The 16,342-nt window shown below is 38.3% G+C and overlaps 1 protein-coding gene across 1 annotated transcript in view; it reads right to left on the reverse strand.

Moving 5' to 3' along the window:
* Ltn1 (listerin E3 ubiquitin protein ligase 1) overlaps positions 1 to 16,342 on the reverse strand; it is a 48,540-nt gene that overhangs the window by 4,771 nt on the left and 27,427 nt on the right. The window contains exons 17-27 of the mRNA XM_060370682.1: positions 15,483 to 15,642; positions 13,948 to 14,052; positions 11,843 to 11,985; positions 10,158 to 10,293; positions 9,841 to 9,985; positions 8,717 to 8,930; positions 8,096 to 8,333; positions 7,663 to 7,737; positions 5,138 to 5,324; positions 1,801 to 1,972; positions 436 to 656 (exon numbers count right to left, since the gene is read on the reverse strand). Of these exons, the coding sequence (XP_060226665.1) occupies positions 436 to 656; positions 1,801 to 1,972; positions 5,138 to 5,324; positions 7,663 to 7,737; positions 8,096 to 8,333; positions 8,717 to 8,930; positions 9,841 to 9,985; positions 10,158 to 10,293; positions 11,843 to 11,985; positions 13,948 to 14,052; positions 15,483 to 15,642 (1,796 nt within the window). The remainder of the gene's footprint in view (positions 1 to 435; positions 657 to 1,800; positions 1,973 to 5,137; positions 5,325 to 7,662; positions 7,738 to 8,095; positions 8,334 to 8,716; positions 8,931 to 9,840; positions 9,986 to 10,157; positions 10,294 to 11,842; positions 11,986 to 13,947; positions 14,053 to 15,482; positions 15,643 to 16,342) is intronic.

Below are 16,342 nucleotides of genomic sequence, written 5' to 3' on the forward strand. Positions count from 1 at the left end.
ATAAGGAGAGGAACATATCATTTATCAGGGACCAGGCATCACCTGGCATGTGGCAAAGCATGAAAGCACATGCCTTTAATCCCAGCACTCTGAAGGTAGAGGCAGGGGAGACCTAGACTGGCCTACACAGTGAGTTTCTGGTGAGCCAAGGCTACAAAAAATAAGATTTTAACATGCTTTAGAGTGACTTTATGACACTTGGTTACTCTTATAAGATATACTTTGTGCATAGGAAGTACCAAACTGTAATTAGGTCTTAACACAGGAAAGCACTGTTGAACAGTCAAATGCTGGGTGCTTACCATGTCTTCCTTGACAGAGGAATCAGAAAATAAGGTGAATCATTTTCTATAAATTAAGGGTTATAATTTGTGATGACATAAGCAATCAAAGCTATAACTACTATTTTTTTCTAGAAGTCAAGACAATACTAACCGTCATGCCATTGAATAGCTGTGTACTTGTTTGTACAGAAGATATTTCTTGAAAAGAAAGAACATTGCTGACATACTTGCTGGTAAATCTATCTACAATATTGAAAACACGCTTCTCACTGCTGTTCCACCACAGCCTAACCATGGCAGGCAAGTCTTTTAAAGTCATATGATAGACTGAACATGCCAAGTGTGGAATATGGTATGGCAGAGTTGCTGTTTCTGAAGAAAAAAAAAAATTCCAAGTTAGTGATGTGCACTTCTCACCTGGAATAGCAGACTAACAGTATATTTCTGAGAATAGTGTAGTAGCTCATAAAACAGGAAGACCGCAGTTCAAAGTGTTAGCATCTGCATGCACACTCAAACTGAACTACAACAATGACATGAGGTAGCAGTGAAAATCCCACTAATACAGAAAAGTCTAGAAATATCCTTTGTTTCACACGAAAGACCACAAATGAAATGGGACAAGTGTTTTTTTAAAAGAGAAACATTTAAGTGTCCTTTGTGGGTTTTGTTGGTTGTTTGTTTTTTGATTATAAAAGTGAGTTGCCTCCTTTAATGTCCCCACAGCTCATTGAGTTGCTGTACTGGAAAAAATCATCCCAGGGTCTGGAGAGATGATGGCTCAGTGGTTAAGGACCCTTGTTGCTCTTGCAAAGGAACTAGATTCCCAGCACTCACATGACAGCTCACTATGTCTGTAATTCCAGTTCTAGGGAACTGACATCTACCTTCTTCTGGACCCTCAGGGCAGAAACATGATGCAGATACATGGAGGTGAAACACTCATAAAGATGAAATAAAATAAACCTAAAAAAGTTGAAAAACAAAGCCAAACACCTAATCTTTACACCACGCAAAGCATCTTCAGAGCAAGGATTTTTCAGAGTTCTTCATGGGCACAGTTATATTACAATACAGCCAGGTGCTCTGCATTTCTATCTCCTCTCATTTCTAACTAAAATGTAAGTTTCCAGTGAAGAACATAAACTTCACTTACTTTTGTTTCATCAATCAAATAGAGATAGTGGGGCGTGGTGGCACATGCCTTAAATCCCAGAAGAGGTGGACAGATCTTTATGAGCTTGAAGCCATCCTGGTCTACACAGAGTTCCAGGCCAGCAAAGGCCAGAGAGTGACACCCTTTCTCAAAAATGATTCATATAGAATATTAAGTTTCAAAAATTAATGAAATTCTGATCCCTAAGTTCCAGCTATCTGTCCTATTAGATAAATTTGAAAAATCTTGAATTTCCACATCCTCCTAGCTGAAACTCCCATTGAAGGTCATCCTCGATGTTTAGTACAACTTGGTCTGAGCAAAGTTTCTAAGAAGGATGCATACGTGTAGCTCACTGACCTCTAATACTCAGCTGAAGCTCCTCAGTGAAGAATGTTTTGGGGTCCTTATTTGACACCTCAATAGCTGTCTCTCCATAAGTAGGGTTTTCTGGCATAAGTCTGAACAGATGATAGAGTAATTTATTTAGACTCTTTGTTTTCCGAAGGTACATTGAATACAGAGCACGAAGCTGGTGGGAAGCAAAGAATGGATTAGTAAACTCAACTAAATAAGGCAAAAGAACAAACTAGTAGATTATACAATGATATGATAAGATGTATTTCAACACTTGGAATTATACAGAAGAGGCCAGTGTAATTCAGTGGCCAAGCATTAACATGCACCGAGGCAGTAGGCTCATCTACAACACTGACAAAATAAGAGACAGAGAGAGTGAGTGACTGAGTGAGAGCTCTATTACAGGAGCGCTGCTATAAACGATGTGAGCATATTTATTTCCCAAATGTGCTACGTGCATGACATGGCACTGCACTTCTCCTCGTTACTAGATATATACTTCTAGCATTACTCTCAGATCAGCTCCCCATCAATACAGTCACGTTGGTTTGCAGGCTTTATCTGAGCCAAGACTATCTAGTTGCCATTCCCCACAGATGACTAACTCATACTCTGCCACACATTCCTTCCACACCATAGTCTTAATCTTGCAAATTCCTGAGTAAAACTAATTTCATTTTCAAGTCTAACTTTATTCTACATCAAATATTATGCCATTCTTTTAGAACAGAACACACAAATGAGTAGCACAAAATGTTTTCACAATTGTTTCACCACTAATCAGGAAATTCTACATAAAAATTTCAATGATTTTTATGGATTTTATGGATTTCTATGATTTCATGGATTTCTAGTTCATCTTAAAATTAGGAAAATCTGGCACCCTAGACCAGACAGAACTCTGGGTGATATTCATGCTTCATAACTACCTGTTTCTCAATAACCAAGCCTGTGATTTCACATCGTTATTGCTTTGGTTTGGATTACTTTCTTTGTATCACACACCTCACAGCACAAGTCATAAGATCTGGAGTTGATTAGGACATACTGATAAAACACCCTTGCAATGGAGAAATCTAAAGACAGAACCTTTACCAAGTAGCCAAGTTTTACATCACCAACACACCAAACCTAAGACAGCAAGCCACCTGACTTCTCAGGAGAGGCAAGTACCTCTGCTGAGAATCATGGTTCAGTCCAACACTGCACATGTGTGTGCTGGCACACACCTATATTCCCAGCACTTGGGAGCTAGAGGCATGTGGATCAGAAGTTCAAGGACAAAAAAAAAAAAAAAAAGAAGAAGTTCAAGGACATCGCAGCCTACCTAGTAAATATGAGGCCAGCCTTGGCTACATGGAAGTGTCTCAAAACATAAAGGGCTAGAGAAATGGCTCAGTGGCTAAGAGTGTGTACTGCTCTTTTAGGTCCTCATCTCAGTTCCCAGCCTCTCTGGCAGGCAGTTTTAACTGCTTGAAACTCTAGTTCTAGAGGTTCTGACTTCATAGGCATCTACCACATATATACATAATTAAAAATTAAGTAAATCTTTTAAAAATTAAAATGATAGAAACTGCATCTCTGTGGGTATGATTTTATGTTGCTTACTATTAACGGTAGTGGGACATACCTATACCCGCAGCATTTGGAAAGATAAAGCAGAAATACTGCCACAAGTTGAAGACAAACCTGGAGCTAGACAGGAAGTTCCATGTCAGTCTGGTCTGCAGAGTGAGACATTTTTAAAAAGTTGTAGGGAAGCTGAAAAGACGGCTCATCAGGTAAGACCATGTGCTGCTCTTGCAGATGACTAGCCTTGATTCCCACGACCCATACTGGGCAGCTTACAACCACCTGTAACTGGCTACAAAGGATCTGGCATCCTATACCCTCTTCTGGCCACTCACAAGCTCACACCCGGACACTTACATACTTTTGTTGTTGTTTGTTTTTGTTTTGTTTTTCAAGACAGTTTGTCTCTGTGTATCAAGCCCGAGCTATCCTGGACTCACTTTGTAGGCCAGAATGACCTCAAACTTACAGATATCTGCCTGCCTTTGCCTCGCAAGTGCTGGTTTAAAGGCATGTGCCACCAGGCCCAGCTATGACACTTAAACAAAAGTAAATATATATGCATACTTAAAAATGAAATAAACATCTTTAAAACACTGTATAGAAGTTCATGTATCAGGAGGATTAATAGTGTGAAAATGACCACCCTACCAAAAGCAATCTGCAGATTCAACACAATCCCCCATCAAAATCTCAACACAATTATTCACAGAAATTGAAAACAATAATCTTCTATTTCATATGGAAAAACAAACAAACAACTCAGGATAGTTAAAGCAATCCTGAATAATAAAAGAAGTGCTGAAGTATCATCATCCCAGATTTCATGTTGTAATAGAGAGCTATAGTAATGGTATTTGCATAAAAACAGGTATATCTATCAGTGGAATAGAACTGAAGATCCAGAAATCACTCCACATTCCTATAAAGGTCATGTCTCAAAACTCACAAAGAGTTTTGTTGTTGTTTATTTTTAAATAAAGTATGAGTAGTTCTGAAGAAATAAAAGCTAAAATTGTACATGATAGCACACACCATAATGCTAGAGCTGGGGAGGCTGAGGCAACAGATTTGAGTTCAAGTCCAAGCTGGATTATATAACAAGATTCTATCTGAAAAATGAAAGAAGGTAAGAGAGTGTGATATAGGCAGAGAGGTGCAGGAAAAGGAGGGGAGAGAGACTGAGATCTTTCTTCTGAAATGTGAAATAACAGAGACATCTAGTGGCCACTGTAGTAACTAGATAATTAGGTTATTTTTTGCTGGATTAAAGTTTTGACAAGGAGGAAATAGAGCTCATGATTGGGTAGTCCTTCAAAGACCGTCCTCAGAACACTAGTTTTCAGTGATGTAGCAACTGAATCTCTGTGGCAAGATAATGACTTCCATCAAAAAGCAACCCCCTAATTCCAAATCTCTAAAATCACTGTTAGAACACAAGTCAGACCATAAAAGATCTTTCTTTGAACTAGAGAAATTAGTTGTTTACATCCTGTAAGGTTGAATGTCCCAGACCCATTTCCAAGATTCACTCTGGAGGAAAGAAGCGTGCATTTGGAAGAATAAGTAATCCTGGCAAGCAGGTGTATGAACCTGGCTTGACAGGTTTAGACTGAAATGTAGGGCATCCCTGTTCTGAGTCAAAAAGATAGGAAGGCGAGAGCTTTGAGAAACACATTGCAACAGAGTAGTCCAAAGGGGTCACGTGTAGTTATTCCATAGCATTCTCACCATCAACCATTCCAAAAGTCCCGTATTTATTTACCTGAGATGAAGCAGCTTTGAAGAAAGTAAGTATTAGCTTCCAAGTAAGGAGGTATCCTAGAACATAGCAGAAATCCTCACTCAGTGGCTTAATGGTAACTATGTGCCCCACAGGAACACAGCCCAGGACATTCTCCAGCAGGTCCTCCTGAGTGCTGAGGAGAGACATCAGCGCTGCCGGTGGTGACCTGAGAAGCAACACAGTACCATGTACTTGTCTCTCAACAAACTTAAACGTACTTAACAACTTCAAGCTTTAAAAAAAGAAAATCTTCCCTTATTTTTTAAAAATAGATACTAGATGTCAACACCCAAACACAGTTGCAGAAAATACCTATCCCAACCTCTGATTTATAGTTCAGAAAACAAGTCCCATGGCCAGAGAACAAATGCTTATTTTGTAAAAGCATTAGGCTCCCATGTTGTGCTGAGCCCTTTACAGTGTTGTACCAAGAAAGGGGAGAAGACACTGAGCCCCGCCTTACTTTGCATTTCCAGTTCGTACTGTCAACTTACTTAGCAGTTAAAACCTCTCAAAAAGGTCATCATAATTTATGCAAAGGATAAACTTTTCATCGGAGTATTTCTCTTTTGAAAAGCTTGCTGTTCACATTAACTCAGTAGAGTTAACTTTCTCTACTGGATCACTTAACTCAGTACTGTTTTCATGTGAAATTAGGAGCCCTAAAAAGTAAAATCCTCACTGGCCTTTCAAACTTTTGTCCACAGTACTCTAACCTGGTTCTTTGTTTTGTTTTTGTGTATTTTCCCCTGCTGGCATCCTGCTGCTAGCTCATAAACCTAGGCTTTCTCTAAGCTTCCATTATCTTCCTGGTCTATAACAGTTGTCATGACTACCTTACAAACACCATCTGAAGTTGCATTCCATACTGCCATCCAAAACTGTTATATCACTTCTGGAATGGTTCCACCTCAGCTTGCTTCTTTGCGAAGTATACAGCTTGCGAAGTATGCTTTACCTCATGTAAGAATCAGCTGGTGGCATACTATGTGCTAGCAAATGATGTCCTAAATCCTTAATAATTCCATCTTCACAGACTATATGTGATGTGTATGTGTTTGCCTAGATACACATGCACAGGCAGAAGAGGACACAGGGTTTCTTCCTCTATCACTTTCCAACCTCTTCCCTTCAGACAAGGTCTTCTCACAGAGTCTAACATTCACTCTGGCAGGCAAGCTCTGGGGACTTGACTGCCTCTGGGCACCCTGCTCCCAGTCCTGGGATAACAGGTACATCTGGCCATGCCCAGCACTTACGTAGGTACTGAGGATTCCTAGCCCAATACTATTTTTAAGGCCATCTCTTCTCCTGCTCCTTAACTACTATTCTAGCATCACCTTCCCTGCTTTATACACAATAATTCATTTCAACTCTCACTGAACCAATGAGAATTACTTGTGGGTTTGTGGTGATCCCAATCACTCTGCATGATATGGAAAGTAGGATAAGGGACAGAAATTCTTTCTGTCATAGAGCTTGCTGAATAATTCACATCTCCCCTGTATATCCTGAACTGTCACGGCTCAGTGTCTTTGCCCATTATTTCTTCTGTGTCCTACTGCAATGTCTATCCTTTTTCTTAGCACCTGTCACATGTACATCCTGTTACAAAGAGCTGCATCCATTACTTTATAAGTTCCTTAGCAAAATCAATGTGCTTACTATATATTGTTCTTGCCCCTCAACACCTATATTTTGTGTACAAATAGGGCTCTATAGATACCTGAAGTGCTTCACTATCTACACAACGACCACACGGCCGAAGTTTTGATGAACAGCAGCATACTGAACTGAACTGATTCAGAAATAAATAGATAGACAGACAGACAGAGGGTAGGGGAGATGGCTCAGCAGTTAAGAGCACTGAGGTTTGATAGCCAGCACCCACGTAGCATCTCACTGTCATCTGTAACTCCAGTACCAAGGACTTTGATGCACTCTTCTGGCCTCCACAGACACCAGGAAACACATGTGGTACACTGATATACATAAAGACAAAACACCCATATACATAATTTTTAAAATAAAAAGAGAAAATCTTTAACATCAACTTTAGATTTCATTTGCCTTATAGAACTTCCAAAGGGTATGCATGCAGAATTAGTACAAATTCTAGAGTCAGAGTCTGCATTTCAGTTTCCTAACATCAGGAGGCAAAAGATAAGAATCTAGAAATTGAATTATGATGGAAAATGGAACTGGGATGACTCAGTGTGTGAAGCACTTCCTGCAAAAGTTTAGGAACCTGACTCTGGATCCCCTGAGCTCATGTAAAGCTGGATGTGGTAACAGAGCTCTTCAATCCCAGTCCTCAGAGAGCAAGATGGGAGACAGAGGCAGGAGCATCCCCAATGGCTGGTGGGCCAGCTAGCAGGGCAAATTGCAACAGCAAACAAGAGACTACCACAGACAAGATGGAAAGCGTAACCCCACCCCCACAAACACACACACATACACACCAGGGTACACACTCATACATGCAAACATACACTCAACCTTACAAGGCTGGTTCTTCCTCTTCGTCTCCATATGACTTCAGATTATCCTGATCATACTGTGGTAATTCAGGCATCAGTCTGAAAAGCAGAACATCACTTTTCAATACTGAAATTGTCTACTGTTAACTTGTGCTTAAGGCCAGCAGGACATACTTTGTGTGGAGTATATCTTTTAATAATTCTTTATTCTTTTCCAAAATAACTACTTATGGCCAAGATTATCTAAATACTGGGACAGAATTACACTGGGACAGAAGTGACAAGGTCAAAAACTTGTCCTCCCCATTACTAGAATATATAATCCAGTCTCATTTCTCATTTAATTTTTTTAAAGATTAAAAATCCATGCGAGGGCTGGAAAGGTGGCTAAATGAACTTAAAAAATATATAGCATGTTTCAGAGACTAAAGTACTCATCCAACTGAAGATGTCTTACTTGTATAGCATGTGATAAGCAGCAATCTGCACAGGTCTGGCTCTGAAGAGCAGCAGTGGGGTCAAAGTATTCAGCAAAGTCTGCAGGTACTCTGGCAAGTTTGTTTTCTGGCTGGAAATCAATCTCACAGGGAGCTTGTGACTCAGCAGCTGGTCCTTCGAGATATACGTTAGCGTTTCACACATGGGTTTCAGCATTGCGTTCTGAAAGGAGGTTTCAGACAGGTCTTTGTTTTCTCCTGATATAAAATAAAGAAACACATACAACTCATAAGAAAGAAACTGAGTGCCTTGATCAAATATATTAAGAAAACCAATTAAAAACTAGATACAATTATTACAAAAGTCCTGACGAGAAACAAACTGCTTTTCCATCCCCCTCAACTGTTAAAATGAGCTCTACCACACACTTTTAAAAGAGTCACTCTCTAGAGGGATTATAGCCATGTACTCTGCTGAATTACTGAATCTTAACTTGCAATAGTTTCTTGATACCAAGCCATCTTTCACTCCATCTGTACCATGAAGCAGCAGCATAGAGACTGTCTCTAAGAAACCAAGCTTATTTTAAAATTTTCAACAGTTGTTTTCAGTAATTATCATTATGCCCCTTTGCACTTACCTATAGCAGTTACCAAAAGAGGTAATAGCAAACTGTGGATGCCTTTAGAAAAAAACTCTTTCCACTCACTGAGCAGATTTACAGGAAGATTGCCAATGGTATCTGGAGTTACTGAATCAAAAAAGGCACTGAGATCACAGGCCAGGTCAAAGCTGACACAGGCGAAGAGTTGTACAAGTGGAACAGAGTACAAGGCCTGGTTCTCACTGGTTGTCTAAGAAAACAATAGAAATGAAATAGGTAACCAGGCTGCTACCAGAATACCACAAACAATGCAGGATGAAGCATTTGTTCATCACTTTGAATCAGAGGAAGAGAAGAAAGAGGAGGAGGAGAGTGAGGAAGAAGAGAAAAAGGAGAAGGTTGTTAAAGTACATAGTTCAGGAGAAATTCATGTATGTTTACATCAAACAGCTTTCAAAAGTAAATACCAGGAAACTAACAATTATCAATGAACAATTTATTCTAAAATGAACCTTTTAAATTTGTAAAGTCAGAAGAAAATGCTTGCTTTTTCCAAGTACATTAAGTACTCATTCTTTCGAGCTTTACAAGTTGAACATTAAGTTATCTTAAAATAAAAAATTCTAGGATGAGATGGAGCTGAAATCTAACTCACCAAGTGGTAACATGGCAAAGCAGACTCTCACCACATCTGCCCTGACTGATCTGCGTTCACAGACCTCAGAAGTTACTATTTCTATAGTTGCTTTGATTTGTGAAAAGAACACTAATTCTACGCGCAATGTGTTTACCTTTCACAAATTACTTAAGTATACTGCACAGCATACTTTAGAAAAAATTATACCCCAACAGACAAAACACAAAACAAAAAGATCCCAAAATCTTGCCATGTGAAATCTAACCTAAAAAGACTGTGTTGCAAATACTGAATTAAAACAAGTTAATGGAAGATTTAAATGTAGATCTGACACCTGGACTCATGAAATTGCTATCCTTTTTCTGGTCTATCCAGCACTAACAGGAACAGCTCCAATGTATTTTAAATGGTTTCTTGACAAAGAAACTAATGAAACTCATGATTTAAAGACAGGGTAGAAAGCAAAGGTATACAGGAGTGGGCAAAGACCACACAGAGCTGATGACACGTGTAGCTACTTTACCTCCAGCCAAGCCAGCATGGAACACATGACAAAGTCCCATTCACTCTCCGCTAGCGGGTACGAGCAGTGCTTCAGAAACAAGGAGAGGAATCGCATGATTTCTGTGTTCACTCCCAGAACCTCAGGACTTGCTTCTGATAAATTACTGTGATACAGACAAAGACAGTCAACTAAAGAATATTCCATTTTACAACAGGTATGCATAAGTGATGCCTTAAATATCTACTAAAATTTTGTTAACAAAAAAAAAAAATTGTAAGGATAAAATACTGAATCGGGGTCTACATTTTACATGGGGAAAATAAAGTATTACCTACCAACTGAAAAGAAAAATATCTTCATGCTGTTTCTTCCAGCTTATTATGATTTTTAATATACCATGCAATAGCTGTTTGTCATCTACACTTCTGGTTTGCAGACAAGAATTAAAAATGGCAAGATGTCCAAAAGCTCCTAAAGGAAAAGTCAGAGTGAAAAGAAAAATAAATTTTAAACAGCTTCTATAAAGCAAGTCAACTCTGGAAAGCTAAAAAGGTAACACACAAGTTACCTTTTTAGAAGCTTTTCTTCCAAAAGAAAAGCTTGAGCCTGTGTCCCTACAATCTCAGCCCACGAGAGGTAGAGATAGGAGAATGCTCCCATCCAGACAAGTCTGGGCTACACACAAGACTTTGTCTATGTATAAATTAACAACAATAAGCAAATCTATTTAAAAGGTATTATACTAAAGAGTCAAGAAACGAGCTTCTCAACCCTATGGGCACAGGTGTGTCTCCATGCTCACCCAGCATATAGTCTAGAATAGGGGATTAGAAGGGAAGGAGATAGGAAATGCATGGTATTGGAATTTATAGTAGCCTGTTCTATTTCTGTATATAGGAAGGAGCCTTTTCTACTCACCTTTCAAAAACAACAACAAAAATGCACAGCTATGGAGGGTGAAGTTAAATAAAGTAGAAAATAAAACATATAGAATTGTAGAATTCTGTAATTAAAATATTTACTCAAAAAACATAAAAGCTTTCTGGTAAGCTTTTATACTATAAGATGTTCAAACCTTCTAAAGTAAAATTTCTAAAGAAAATTTTAAAGCATTTCAAATTCTACTACTATAAAACACAAAGTCTGCTCTGAAAGCCATGATCTTCCTTGAGCAGTGTCCAAATTAATACATTTAAAATGCCTATAGGAGTTACACCACTCAGCAATTTAACTTCATTCCTATGGGACCCTATCATTTCAAAACCCATCTTCTGATCATGCAGCATCTCTAGTTAAATGTCAGCTCAACTGAACTATCTGCACTCACTCTGCAGACCAGGAATGTTCTTTCCAATATGCACTAATGTTCAAACATGTACCTCAACACCTTACTTGGGAAGCAGAGGGAACGCTCCTTTCTGCCACTTCCACAGCAGCATACTGTGTGTGCTCTGCTACACTCAGTTACAATAGGATGGAACATGACTTCTCTCTGTCTTCTCTACAATAGGAACTGCATGGATATGCTTATTAAATCAATAAACACATGAACTAACACACTGCAGAGTTCAAAAAACTTTCAAATTCTACAAAAACTATTCTTTTACCTTTAGATGTGCAATCAATAGTTGACTATGGAGAAAGGAGACATGGCTTTAAAAAGCTACTTGGGTGGAAGGTTGAGGATGTAACTGTTTAGTGGTAGAGTGCTTATCTGGAATGCAGAAGGCCCTAGATACCCCAGGACCACATGATAAAGCCATAGATGGAAACAAATGACTATAAGGCACTTCTGAATACAAACTTTCTCTCAAGGCTTTAGCACTTCTGTTCAAAAGAGGTAATGGTCACTCTTCCATCTTAGCAATTACCAACTTGACAAGTAACAAAACTATGAGGTAGAAACAAATGAACTCAAGTAGACTTTGCCACTTGTACCTTTTTTTTTTTTTACATATTAAGAAATCCTTCTTTAATCTTAAGAAATTATTAAAATGTAGAATGTTACCCAGCAACTAACCATTAATACTGCAAAGGTCTTCTTTAGTCCAGCCCAAAAAAGCAGGTATACATTGAGCACTAAATTCTTTCTTTTCTTCTTTAGACAAAAATGGACAGAGACTTTGAATGGTATGCAAATTACCTTCTGTTAGAGGGAAGAAACTGTTTAGAGAGAAAATATTACTTACAGTTATTCTATGTGTATAGCTATTTTGCAAAATTCTGTCATTCAGACTATTCTAAAGTCTAATGTACAAATACTTGTCCCAAAAAAGAAACCATGAGACTGATGATTGCTAATTCCAATTTTTTTTTAAATTTTGTTGCTTTTTATCTTTTCTGCTCATTTCTCATTTTTGAAGTGAACATTCATAACTTTTCTAGGGTGCGGTGATTTTCCATCTTTACCAGTGGGCTGGACTGCACACAGCCTAGTAGAGGAGTGTGTTTGCACAGCATTTACTAAGTCCTGGTATCAATGTCTAACATCAAGAAAACTAAACACATAAAACCCCAAGTTTTCTATGCAGAATGGTACCAATGATTAAAACAGGACATACATCTAATTAAGGCTTATTTTTGTTATTTTTATTCTTTTCTTACTTCCCATAAGTAAATAAAGTTACCTCAAATAAAATTTCTTAATTTTTTAAAGATTTAAAAAACTGAAATTCAGTTAGCAATTCTATAGTGCCAGAAAACACACAGTATTCCAGGCAGGTCAGTAAATGCAAGAGCAATCTGAAAGTGGAGCGTACCTGCATAGCCACCCCACTCTGCTCATCTTATACATTACTGCATTCTGCTGTGCACTTTCATACAACAGTCATTTATTTAAGAAAAGACAAGGGGGCTGGAGAGATGCCTCAGAGGTTAAGAGTACTGGCTGTTCTTCCAGTACTGAGGTTCTGAGTTAAATTCCCAGCAACCACATGGTGGCTCACAACCATCTATAATGAGACCTGGTATCCTAGTCTAGGCATACAGACAGACAGAACACTGTATATAATAAATCTGAAAGAAAGAAAGGAGGGAAGAAAGAGAAAGAAAAAGAAAGAGAAAGAAAGAAAGAGAAAGAAAGAAAGAAAGAAAGAAAGAAAGAAAGAAAGAAAGAAAGAAAGAAAGAAAGAAAGAAAGAAAAAGAAAGGATGGACAAGGGTCTGGAGACAGTTCGGTGGTTAAGAGCACTTATTGCTCATACAAAAGACCCCAATTCAGTTCCCAGCACCCACATGGCTGTTACAATCACCTGTAACTCTAGTTCCAAGGAATTTAAACGCCCTCTTCTGGAATCCATGGGCACCAGGCATACACATGGTACACATATATCCATGTAGGCAAACACATAAAATCAAAACTAGGGAAAAAAGTAGAGGCTGTGAGACCAGGAGACCAAGAAAGGTGCTATTAAAAAAAAAAGAAGAAAAAAAATTTTTTTCCCACTTCCATACAACAAATAAGGTATAGGTATGTTGAGAACAGAAAGTATTCCTATTAGAAGATTTAATTTAAATTTATATTTACTAGTGTTTTGCCCAAATTTCTTTGTGTACCAATTGTATGCCTGCTGCCTTCAGAGATCAGAAGTTCTGTCTGATCCTCTGGAACTGGAGTTACAGATGATTGTTGGTAACCATGTTGGTGCTGGGATGCTGGGAACTGAACCCAGGTTCTCTGCAAAAGCAACAAGTACTCTTAACTACTAAGTCATCTCTCTGACTCCCTAACCAAAAGATTTTTGAGGAAATTGGGTTTATAAAATGTTCTTTTTCTGAAAGAATATAAATGTTCTTGAAGCATTAAGTTAGAAATGCTTCAATAAAAAAAAAAATCTGTTAATTCTAGCACTCAAGCAGCAGAGGCAAGCCAGCCAGGTTTATAAAATGATGCATTTCAGGTGAAGCAGGGCTGCATAGTGAGACCCCATCTCAAAAACCAACAAATGTGACTCCAATCAAACCCTGTTCAAATCTATCAGACTTTAGTGCTCCTTTCCTTTCATTCAATTCCCTCACTGCCCAAACCTTGATTTTCTTGATTCACAACAGTGTTCACTAATCACACATGGCTAATGTAACTAATTATAATAATAAATTGAAAAGTGGAAAGCATATTAATTAATACCTTTCTTTTCTTTTATAATATGGTTTTACTTCATCAGATGAAATACTTCGGGAAAGGATCAACTTAGCAATAATAAGAGACCAAAGTGTGCCATTTTTTCTAGATCTAAAAAAAAAAGAGGTAAAATATAGATATAAATACATAGATAGATACATAGATAGATAGATAGATAGATAGATAGAGGTATGGATCAATAATTCTGAAAATTGTTAAGATTTTAAAAAATTGTTATCAGGATTCCATCTACAGAATTAAATAAATTTTGATCACTAAGTAATCCAAAACTTTGAACCTAAATGCCACTAATTACCCAAAGGTAGTTCTTCTCAACTGGAACTGAGCTCTCATTCCCAGGTAAAATCAAAGTACCTCAAGATCCAATACGAGATGACCTTAAACATCTGACTTGAAGACCAGAAGGCACAGAAGGGAAAGGGCTCTCTCCCGGAAAAAAAACTGAGTCTTAGTGAAGGGAGACTATTAGGAACTCAGGTTTTGCATTGGTGGTTCAGTAGTAGAATTTTCTATTAGGAACTCAAGAGGGAAGCCATGTAGACCAGGCTGGCTCTAGTACACAGATATCACCTGCCTCTATTTCCCATACAGAAATATGGGTACTGGGATTAAAAGCCTGCATCACGATGCCCATCAAGCTGTGTCAGTGTGGACCAGTGATACAGAGGAAGTCTAGGACCCTCATACTCTAATACTGGTAAACTAAAACAGAAAAATGTCATTCAAAAAGTTAAACATCTAACTACTGTAATGCTACAAGGACTATTCTCATGATCCATTTTCCTCATCTGAGAAGGATCAATTCATAGCCACAACATTAAGATACATCTAAGTTACAGGTACAGTTAAAAGTACAGGTTGAATTTAGAAGCAATGGGAAAATCAGTCACATGTAACAAATTAAAACAATGTCTACAGACTTCTAATTCTTTCATCTTCTGCCTCATGAATGTATTTACGGATTAAATAAAAGGCAAAATTCAAACACCTCCTCTAGAAGATTACAATCTATAAAGTGCTTACTATTTGTGGTGGTTTGAACAGAAATGGTCCCAATAGACTTATGTGTTTGAATGTTTGCCCCATATGAGTGCCACTTTTAAGAAGTCTGGTTTTGTTGGAGGAAGTATCTCACTGTGGGGGTTGGCTTTGAAGTCTCCTATGCTCAAGCTACACCCAGTATGATACACAGTCTCCTTCTACTGTCTTTGGATCAAGATGTAGAATTTTGGGCTCCTCCAGTACCATGTTTGTCTGCACATTGCCATGCTTCCTGCCATGATGATAAAGAAGCAAACCTCTGAAACTGAGAGCCAGGCCCAATTAAATGTTTTCTTTTATAAGAGTTGCCTTGGTCATGATGTCTTTTCACAGCAATAAAACCCAAACTAAAACACTATTAAAAGGGATTTAAATCAACATTCTGATTGAAACAAAAGCACAAAATGGGCTTACAACTTAAAGATGGGAAAGCCATAACACAAATAATTACTTTAAAAACAACTGAAAGGTAGTCTTACCTGTTAAATAACAGCTCCAAAAGGCTATCTGTATTACAAAATACGGATAAGTTGCCATAAGTTATATTCATTTTTTGAAGCATTTCACAAAATCCAGTTAGAAAAGATGGTGGATTGTCAAGTTCTTCACACCACTGCAATGAATACAGCAGCTCTGCAACTAAGAGAATGGAGAAAGCCAGTTATCAAAGGCACACTGTGTACAGTACCCAATGCTGACTGTACTGTCATGTACTATCAAAGCTTGTGGAAAACTGAGTCTGGGGCTCTTCCTTGTCTCTTCCAAAACTCTTGTCGTAAGACAAGCTGGCTTCCTAATTCTGTAACAAGAAAGTCAGTAGGCATCTGAGGGCACTGAAAACATGGTGGTAAGGACAGGGATAAAGCTATGTTTCCACCTAGCAATCAATGCTTATCCCACAATCTAAGAACACCTGCAATGGAAAAAGGTTTCATCCATGAAAGTGAAAGCGGCTCACCCATGAAGAGGGCCAAGAAGACTCTACACCTGTGTCTCTCCTTGCGTTGGTATCTGCTGGATGACATTAAGTGCCTGCTATGATGATGTTATTTGATGGTATTCATTCTTTTACACGTAAGCTTAACTGTAGCTGACACTGTTTGACCAAGGCTCAAAAGGAACTCTTACTTTTGCCTCAGTTGGTTTCCCCCGTTGATTTCTGCTGGATATCTGTAAGCTTAACTTGAAGATGTTACCTTTTGTTTACGCTCTTAACTGAGCTGTTCCAGTCATCTGTGCTAGATGCTGTGACTGTTCTATCAGGTACTTGCTATTTCTCCTTTCACTTTTGCTTCTTTCACTTTCACTTAATAAATTTGCTTGCTCAAAACCTAAAGCA

Source organism: Meriones unguiculatus, chromosome 17 (genome assembly GCF_030254825.1).
Source record: "Meriones unguiculatus strain TT.TT164.6M chromosome 17, Bangor_MerUng_6.1, whole genome shotgun sequence".
Lineage (NCBI taxonomy): Eukaryota > Metazoa > Chordata > Mammalia > Rodentia > Muridae > Meriones > Meriones unguiculatus.